The sequence below is a fragment of the Moschus berezovskii genome, chromosome 9, assembly GCF_049115385.1.
Source record: "Moschus berezovskii isolate FMDL1 chromosome 9, NW_MosBer_1.0, whole genome shotgun sequence".
Classification (NCBI taxonomy): domain Eukaryota; kingdom Metazoa; phylum Chordata; class Mammalia; order Artiodactyla; family Moschidae; genus Moschus; species Moschus berezovskii.
Genome location: NC_142468.1, coordinates 76,536,219 through 76,546,617, shown reverse-complemented (window position 1 = coordinate 76,546,617; position 10,399 = coordinate 76,536,219). Strand labels below are relative to the sequence as shown.

The 10,399-nt window shown below is 40.3% G+C and overlaps 1 protein-coding gene and 1 pseudogene across 1 annotated transcript; one reads left to right on the top strand and one right to left on the bottom strand.

The window, feature by feature from the left end:
* Positions 1-1,812: 1,812 nt before the first annotated feature.
* Positions 1,813-2,769, top strand: LOC129563353 (olfactory receptor 11G2-like). Its single transcript, XM_055437191.2, has one exon. It carries the CDS (start codon positions 1,819-1,821, stop codon positions 2,767-2,769), a length of 951 nt encoding a protein of 316 aa, XP_055293166.2. The 5' UTR covers positions 1,813-1,818.
* A 69-nt stretch (positions 2,770-2,838) lies between these two features.
* Positions 2,839-8,191, bottom strand: LOC148776489 (tropomodulin-2-like; annotated as a pseudogene).
* Positions 8,192-10,399: the final 2,208 nt, after the last annotated feature.

Here is a 10,399-nt window from a genome sequence, read left to right as displayed (position 1 = left end):
TTCATATTAACTCATAAATTGTTGGAGAAGAATTTATTTGGATGATTTCTGTTGTTTGGTAGTAGAGGAAATACAGCAAGTATTTCATCTCAGAGATTTATTCTTTTCCAAGCTCATATATTGTTTCTCACTTCCATTAGATTAATGAGCCCTGGTTTAACATGTATTAATTCTTTTTGAAGTAACAATTTTTCACATGTATGAGTCTTTGCTGTACACACAAGATTTATTCTAAATCTGTCACTGGACAATTACTATCCCCAGGAAATATTCCAAAACAAAAAGGTAAGTATCAGTAATGATTTAAAATGAATCCTTTGTCAACGACTTTTCTGTACGTAAAATAAATTAACAGAGGTGGCTGATACTAGGATCCTGAGTAAAAAGGATTTAGAAATTTCTAAAAGATAGAGAGATAATCCATTCAAATACATAAATATCTTTCAAACAAGTTATTAGAAGATGTGTTTCCTAAGAAGCCTTGTGTAAATAGTGAGTTCTTTCTTTAAAAGTATTAACAGACTACTTTAGATAGCACCGTCACATATTTAGCTGGCTTAATTTACTACATCCAGATTTATACAATCCAAAGGGCATTGAGGATCTATAAATAGTCCTTTCAATTTAGGTGCCATCTCAATCATCAAATAAGAGTCAGTCTTCTATGTGGTCTGACTTAGGAATCCAGATATTACCTTCCTACACAGAAATATATCAAAGGCCTCCCTGACTCAAAGTCTTGGATTCCCACCTCGAAAAAGATTCCTTGATTTATTAAATATTCTTTGTAAAATGCAAAAATATTTCCAATAGTGGAAAACAAATCAAAATTTTGCAAAAAATATATTAAAAGTTTATAGTAATCTCTTGATTATAAGCTCTAGAAGCTCAAGATCTGTCATGTCTGCAGCTGTTCTTCCAGCACTTAAAAGCCTACCTGACACAATGAACATGTTAATAGATATTTTTGAGGCTGAGTGCGACGAGTTGACTCACTGGAAAAGACTCTGATGCTAGGAGGGATTGGGGGTGGGAGGAGACGGGGACGACAGAGAATGAGATGGCTGGATGGCATCACCGACTCGATGGACATGAGTTTGAGTGAACTCCAGGAGTTGGTGATGGACAGGGAGGCCTGGCGTGCTGTGATTCATGGGGTCGCAGGGCGTCGGACACGACTGAGCGACTGAACTGAACTGAATATTCTATTACAATGGAATATTACTGATACAATAATAACAATAATATATGTGGTATATATATGTGTGTGTGTGTGTATACTACCTCTTCTTTATCCATTCATCTGTTGATGAACACTTGACTTGCTTCCATATCTGCCATTTGCAACAATGTGAATGGACCTAGAGAACATTCTGCTTAGTGAAATCAGTCAAAGAAATACAAACACTGTGTGATATCACTTATATATAGAATCTAAGTTGACCATGGATACCAAACACAGGCACATTAGAAAAACGTCATATGCATAGACATGTAATATCATTACTATAGGTAAACAGATGAAAGAACACACTAACATAGGTAATTTATCAGAATTACATACATTCCTAGTATCTAGTTAAGTTTAGAAAAGTAAAAATGTTTCCCTGTTTCGTGTTTTCCCTCTTCTCTTACTGTGAATTTTTAAAGTAATATATGTTCAGTGCTGAGCCATGAAAGCCACAGTTTTGTTGCTAAAAATTTGTTTACAATTTTATGAAATGCAAGGAAAAGAAATTGCTTTTTTTTTTTTTTCAGGAAGAATCAGCGCACTCCATTAAAGCACAAACCACTGTCATCTCCAGGTCTTCCAGACTAATGAATGTGTCCAGCAGAGAAACCACCCACTCTGTTACCAACTTTATCCTCCTGGGCTTTCCCTCAAGCCCAGAAATGCAGCTCCTCTACTTCGGGCTCTTCTCAGCAGCCTATATCCTGAGCCTGATGGGAAACACAGCCATTGTCTGTGCTGTGCAGTGGGATCAGCGCCTTCACACCCCCATGTACATCTTCTTGGGGAACTTCTCTTTCCTGGAAATATGTTATGTCACCACAACCGTCCCTAATATGTTGGCCAACTTCTTGTCCTCAAGCAAGTCCATCTCCTTTGTGAGTTGTTTTGCACAGTTCTACTTCTTCTCTTTCGGGTGTGACGAGGGCTTCTACCTTTGCATCATGGCCTTTGACAGGTATCTTGCCATCTGCCAACCTCTGCATTACCCACGCATCATGACTAAAGAGCTCTACACTGGCCTCATCATCTTTGGGTGGTCTGGGGGGTTTATTCTCTTTGTAACCCCAGTTGTTCTCGTTTCACGGTTGCCCTTTTGCAACCCAAATATCATCGACCACTTTATATGTGATCCTGTCCCATTGATGATGCTGTCTTGTTCTGAAGACACCACCACACAACTCATTTACTCTACTTTTAATGTTATTTTCATGATCGGTACATTTCTCTTCATCCTTTGCTCCTATGCACTGGTGATTCTGAACGTGGTAAGGATGCCCTCAGCAGCCAGCAAACGCAAGGCTTTCTCTACTTGTGCTTCTCATCTGGCTGTGGTAATTCTGTTTTTTGGCTCTGTTATGGTGATGTATGTTAGTCCTGGATCAGGACACCCAGTGAAAATGCAAAAATTCATTACCTTATTTTATTCTGTGATAACACCTTTATGCAATCCTCTAATATATAGCCTCAGGAACAAGAAGATGAAGGCTGCCCTAATGAAAGTCTTGGGATTGAACATGTTAATAAAATACAAATGAGAGCTACATTTTATCTCTCAAATGTAACTCACCTTAATAAGTCATGTGTAAAATAGATGGCTAGTGAGAACACACTGTATAGTGTGGGAAGTTCAGCTCAGTGTTCTGTGTTGATCTAGATGGGAAGGATGGAGGGTGAGGTGGGAGAGAGTTCCAAGAGGGAGGGAACATATGTACATATGGCTGATTTACTTCATTATACAGCAGAAACTAATACAACATTGTAAGCAACTGTAGTCCAATTAAAAAACAAAAACAAATAAACAGTAAGCCTGCAAAAATGACGTGATATATTTGTCTCCAAATTCATTGTTTTATTAAGCTACTGTACTGAGGGCCAATTATCACCTTACTACCCCTCACCACAAAATGCAGTAGTCTTATTTAAGAAAAAATATGTTTTAACAAGTGAATTCAACTTTGAAGTTGTGTGCTCACTCAGTTGTGTCTAACTCTTTGTGACTTCATGAACTGTAGCCCACCAGCCTCCTCTGTTCATAGAATTTTTCAGGCAAGAATATTAGAGTGGGTTGTCATTTCCTCCTGACCCAGGGATTGAACCCATGTCTCTGGTGTCTCCTGCATTTGGCAGGTGGATTCTTTACTACTCCACCACCTGGGAAGCCCCCAAAGTTACTATCAAGTAAGTGCGATTTGTTGTATCTAAACCTATCAGTCCCTTTATACATAATTTGGTTTCTAAAAAGAAGATAGAAGTCTACTTTGCATTACTACGCTGAAGCAACTAATAATACACATGTAACAGAGATCATAGGTTGACTTGGGGATTAATATTGTAAGCTGGTGATTTTCCACTGAGATATATTGACTGATAGAAAAGATCTGAGTTCGAAGGAGTTCCTCTTGCCAGAGTGTAGCATTTGTCTTCACTTCAAGGAAACAGACAAATAACTTTAGTTAGACATTAATGATTTTTAATGCAATGGCAAATGGGATTATTTTCTTAATTTCTCTTTCAGATACTTCACTCTTAGTATATAGAAATGCCACGATCTTTATCCTGTGACTTACTGAATTCCTTTGTTAGTTCTAACAGTTTTTTGGTTAAGTCTTTAGGGTTGTTTTCTTATAGAATCATGTCATCTGCAAATAGTGACAGTTTCCTTCTTTCTTTCTGATTTGGGTGACTATTTTTTTCCTTGCTCAGTCACTCTGGCTAGGATTTCTTGTGCTATATTGAATTAGTGGTGAGAGTGGTATCCTTGTTTTATTTCTCATCAGAGAGGAAAATCTTTCATCTTTTCACTGTTGAGTATGATGTTAGCTGTGGGTTTGGCATATATGGGTTATTATGTTGAGGTGTGCTTCCTCTATACCACTTGGTTGAGAATTTTTACCATAAATGGATATTGAATTCTGTCAAATGTTTTTAATGAGCCTGTTGAGACTATCAACAGATGAATGTAAAAAGAAGCTATGTTGTATATACACAATGGAATTTACTCAGCCATAAAAAAGAATGAAATTCTGTCATTTATAGCAAAATGGATGGACCAAAAGAATATCATGCTTAATGAAATAAGTTAGAGAAAAACAAATGCAACATGCCATCAATTATAGGTGAAACTGAAAAATAATACAAAAGTATATAGCAAAACAGAAACAGATTCACAGATCCAGTGGGTAACAGTGAAGAAAGGGAAGGGGAAAGGTCAAGTTTGTGATATGGGATTAAGAGCATGTATAAAATAGATAAGCAAAAAGGATGTACTGTATATATAGTACAGGAAATTAGAGCCATTAGCTGGTAATAACTTTAATAAAGTACAATCTGTAAAAATTGTATCATGAAACTAATATAATATTATAAATAAAATTGATCAATTTTATTTATAATATTAAATATTTTTGAATCTTAGTGACTCAAAAAACTGAATCACTAGGCTAACTCATGAAACTAATATTAAAAATAAATTATACTTTAATTTAAAAAGTAAGACTTGTATAAAAAGAGATGTTCCATATGATATGTCATCAAGGAACTGCAAATTAAAAGAACTATGAGATACCACTACACACCTATTCAGTTCAGTTCAGTTCAGTTGCTCAGTCGTGTCCGACTCTTTGTGACCCCATGAATCACAGCATGCCAGGCCTCCCTGTCCATCATCAACTCCCGGAAATCACTCAAACTCAAGTCCATCGAGTCGGTGATGCCATCCAGCCATCTCATTCTCTGTTGTCCCCGTCTCGTCCTACCCCCAATCCCTCCAGCATCAGACTCTTTTCCAGTGAGTCAACTCGTCTCATGAGGTGGCCAAAGTATTGGAGTTTCAGCTTTAGCATCAGTCCTTCCAATGAACACCCAGGACTGATCTCCTTTAGAATGGACTGGTTGGATCTCCTTGCAGTCCAAGGGACTCTCAAGAGTCTTCTCCAGCACCACAGTTCAAAAGCATCAATTCTTCGGCGCTCAGCTTTCTTCACAGTCCAACTCTCACATCCATACATGACCACACCTATTAGAATGTCCAAAATTTGGAACACTGACAACACCAAATGCTCACAAGAATGTGGAACAAGAACTCTAATTCATTGCAAGTATGAATGAAACATGGTCCAGCCACTTTGGAAAGAATTGGCAGCTTGTTGCAAAACTAAACACGCTCTTTCCATACAACCCAGCAAGTATTCTCCTCAGTAATTACACAAAAGAGCTGAAACTTATGCCCACAAAAACCTGCACACAGATGTTTTTAGCATTTTTATTCAAAATTGACAAAGTTTGAAAGCAACCAAAATGGACACGATTGAAGCGACTTAGCAGCAGGAGCAGCAGCAGCAGCAGCAAAATACAAAGAGTTACCTCAAAGGTGGGTGCAATTGATACTCTCAAAAGGAAGGTACACACACAGTTTGTTACAACGTATTTGGAGGAATCAGGGAAGGATAATAGCAGGGTGGTAAAAACCAAATCTCATTTCAAAAGATGATAAATTACTGCTGTAAGACAGTTACTAAACGACACAGGATATGCGCTGAGCATCTTCTCTCCCCTCTTCTAGATTACAGAAGGGAACATAAAAGATTTCAGAGCCACATACATTATCCCAGAAAAGACAGGGTGAAAGGGAAGGCTCCAAGTGTCTTGAGCAGTACCGCTTAAAGAGACCTGACCCGTAATCAAGCCTGTGATGCTTCCAGACCTATTCTTACCTAAATAGAGTATCTGGGAAAGCTGGCTCCACTGCAGGTGTGCCATTTCATTCTAATTGTTTCTCGGTCCTAGTTTCTACCCAGCAGCCAAATTCAGAAACCCAGTCAGGATCTAATTTTCTTCAGGAATTCTTAGTTATTATAATTAATGGCTCCTGAGTCCTGAAATAATGTTCAGGGAGGTTTTTTCGCTTGTTTATTTTTGTTTTGTTTTGCCATTGCACTGAAATAATTTGTCTTACTTGGCAGTGGATGAGCTCAGAATTATTCTGGTACACTAAGGTTACGTGGTTATAGTACTCTCGGAGTTTTACTGTCTGGGGCCAGATACCTACAAAATTAAGCATAATAGAAGACAATGAGCTCACCAGAGATGTCACTGAGCCTCTTTCCACGCCAGCAGTTTTTAGACGGTAACACAGAGAAGGGTAGAAGCGAAAGGAAAGAGAAAAATGCAAGAACACTTGAAGAATAATAGAAAAATGTAGTTTCTAACCTTGGAGTTGAAAAAGTGTTGAAACTTCTGAGGAAAACAAAAACTTTCTCAGAAAGGCTGATTTTCCCATGACTTGGAGAGATGGGTGTGTGTGTGTGTGTGCGCGCAGGCGCGCATGTGTTAGTCGCTCAGTCATGTCCAACTCTTTGCAACCCCATGGACTGTAGCCCACCTAGCTCCTTTTTTTTTTTTAACCATTAAAAAACATAGCTCTATTAGGTCATTTCATATGTAACTCACCAAAGTATCAGACATAACCATACTTAAACCCAAGTACAAAAGCACAGTTGGGAGTCAAACATAAGTGAACTGGAAATTTCCATGTCACTGTGTCCACTTTCTGGTGTAGATTAACAACAGAGGGTGATTACGCATAAGAAGTAAGTAAAGCAGAAGTAAATACACAAAGGAAAGCAAACAAAAATCAAAGGCTGCTTGGGAAAAAAAATTTCTCTTGAAAGAATGCCACGAAAAAAACACTGTAAAGATGATGTGGATTCCTATGACCATGTAATAATATACTTCTGATGAAGGGCTCACACCAAAGGCCAGTGGAATGGTTATCTGTGAGATGTTATATATGAAGTGGAGAAATGAATGGTTATCCTGCTCTTGTAATTACTAACAGCACATATTATGCCTGCATTACCCAGGTCATTATTCTTTGTGATGGCAGCTGCCACTCTTGTTCGTGGTCCTTGCTTGGTAAACTGATATCCAAACTTGAGGATCCTGGAATTCTCCTCCAGTATCTGGGCAATTTCCATCTCCACAGCTGTTCCCAACTGCTGTCTCTGGTTGTCGATCTTGATCTCGATCAAGGTGTCATTTTCCTTTAGTGCCTCTACCAGGGCCAGGATCCCAGCACCAGTGATGAAATTGGATTCTATGTTTAGACTTTTCAAGGTCTTGTTTACTTTTAGCATATCTGCAAAGGCAATTGCCACAGGGTCATTGCTGCGGGTTGCGGCCAGACTGAACTTTTTCACGTGAGTGTTGGTCTCCAGAGCCTTTGCAAATTCATTCAGGGTTGGGATTGGAATGTTCTTAATATTGTTGAGGTTGACTTCTTGCAAGTTGGGATCATTGGCTTTCATCTGCTATAGACTTACTTCCACATTTGTGGGATTGGGTGGTTCCTCAAATACTGGCTTGACCTTTTCACCTTTGACCACATTTCTCACAGGCCCTTTGCCACCTTTTGTGTTGGTTGTTTCTTCATCAAACTTGGGATTGTTGAGCAAATTGTGTACTCCAAGAACAGCTGCAAGGTCATAGAGTTCAGTGTCGGAGGCGCTGGCCAAAGCTTCTTCCAGTTCTGGGCCCAGGGTCACCTTTTCTTCTTTATGAGTTTCCACTGGCTTTTCTTTGGGGATAAAGACTCTCCCTTTCTTTTCTCCAGTGAAGGGCACAAAGTCTTCCCTGTCTTTCTGTTCCAAAGCCTCCTTCTCCAGGTACATAAGGAGATGCTCGCGGTCAAACGGGCCTGTGGCTGCTTTCTGTGTCTGGTCTTTCTGTCGAAATCCAGCTGGCAGCAGTGCACTCTCGGGATCTAGGTCATCAAGAACATTTTCCAACTGTTTCAGTTCCTCTTCTGAGAGTTTGCCAAGAAGCTCATCTTCATCAATGTTCTTGTATTTCTCCAGCTCTTTTTGAAAAGGGAGTGCCATGGTTTCTTATATGCCTTTCTCATGGGCCATGAACATTTAACTGGGCCAGCTTCCTGAGACTTCAGAATACCGTGCGTGCGCCCATCCCGGAGCGGGCGGTGCGGGCCGTCAGTGCGTCTGCCCCGAAGAGTGGGGCCGGCGAGCAGGGCGGCGTTGTGGCCCCGGCGAGCACGGCGATCAACAGGCAGCTCCCGGCCGGGCGCGGCGCCGGGACATAGCTCCTTGAGTGTCCATGGGATTCTCCAGGCAAGAATACTGGAGTGGATTGCCATTCTCTTCTCCAGAGGATCATCCCAACCCAGGTATTGAACCCTGGTTTCCCTGCATTGCAGACAGATTTTTTACCATTTGAGCTACAGGGAAGTCCTGGAGAGATATGGCTTCATGGAAGAACAGATTCTGCGCTACAGCTCATTTTAGACTAAAAGAAAAAGAATCTCAGACTGATTTGGAAATATACAAGCTATTGTAATACCAAGACATTCATATTAAAGCAGCTAGATAGCCATTAAAATGGCAAAATTAACAGATTTTTTATGCAAACAGATCAATGAGTAGGACATGAAAAGGTTTTGAAATGCAGGATGAAATCCCAGATGCTCCAGGGGTACTCCAAGGTATAACCTTGGAATGTCCTTGAGTTAGCACTGAAAGCAGAGTAGAACTGATGGGTGGGTGGTAGAGGGAAACAAGTTACTCGAGGTAAAACTAATCTGGATAATATTTGCTCTAAATATCTCCCAGCATGTGTTTGAGAGGTATGGGCGGAGCGAGCATGCTCTTAAAAGCCTATGGCTTCAGTTGATTTGGATAAGAAATGATGAGGCTTATCCTGCCACCTTGTGACTCTGGGCTAATGTGCAGACAGCTTGGAGAAAAGAGGCCAGTGCTGAAGGGATCAGAGAACACATCCTTCTCTCTCCTCCCTACAGAAAGCACTTTGGCCAAGATTGTACATCAATATCAGCCTCGGATGACAACATAATTACTTCATTAGATAAAAATGAATCAGTCTGAAATTCTGCCCTTGAGTAGATTTTTGCCCCTAGGACTATGGTCTGATCAGGGTGGCTGGCTAGACTGTGAAATCCTTGAGGGCAAAGATTAATTAATCTTGTCTCTCAGGAGCTAACATTAAGTGTTTCTTTATTAAATCGAGCTGTTGATCAAGTATAGTGCTTTCAGTTCAGTTCAGTTCAGTCGCTCAGTCGTGTCCGACTCTTTGCGACCCCATGAATCACAGCACGCCAGGCCTCCCTGTCCATCACCAAATCCCGGAGTTCACTCAAACTCATGTCCATAGTGCTTTAGGTGACATTATTTAAGAAATCAGCTAAAAAAAAAATGATGTTATAATGTTGACCAGAACAAAGAGAGAAAACATTACAGTTAAACATTAGCTAGAAGCCATACTCAGATTAGGTATAATTTTCACTAGGGCTATCCTAATCTCTTGAAAGATAAAACACCTAGCTGAATTATGGTAAAATCTATTCTCTTCACGTCTGTAAGTTTCTGTTTTATCACTTGAAAAGAATAATGTCTCCCTCACATTTTGCATGTAAAATCTGCTGGCACAGTGCCTGGCCTGGGATAGACTTGTGAGGAGGGCCCGGGAACCTGAAGGTTATGTTAAACTCCAGGTGATTCTTATACACGTTGAAGTGTGAAGGCTATGAACCGTTTCAGTAGCATCAGTTTCCTCTGCTGAATGACCTGTAGATGGAAGAGAAGATGAAATTTTAATACCTCAGTACTGGGAGAGAAAAATGGACCAGCAGTTTACTCTAGTGGGTGATTAGGAAGGTATTTGGGATTTATTACAGTGAATTTTAACTGTCACTTGAAGAAGCACAAATGAGGCAAGGGGCACTTCACAAGCCTTGAAATAACTGGTGACATCCAATATGGAGCTGGTTTTTAAATCCAGAACTTGTCTGGAGATGTCAGTTCAGTTCAGTTCACTCGCTCAGTCGTGTCCAACTATTTGCAACCCCATGACTGCAGTATGCCAGGCCTCCCTGTCCATCACCAACTCCTGGAGTTTACTCAGACTCATGCCCATTGAGTCTGTGATGCCATTCAGCCATCTTATCCTCTGTCACCCCCTTCTCCTCCTGCCCCCAATCCCTCCCAGCATCAGGGTCTTTTCAAATGAGTCAACTCTTCCCATCAGGTGGCCAAAGGATTGCAGTTTCAGCTTCAGTCCTTCCAATGAATATTCAGGACTGATTTCCTTTAGGATGGACTGGTTGGACCTCCTTGCAGTCCAAGGGACTCTCAAGAG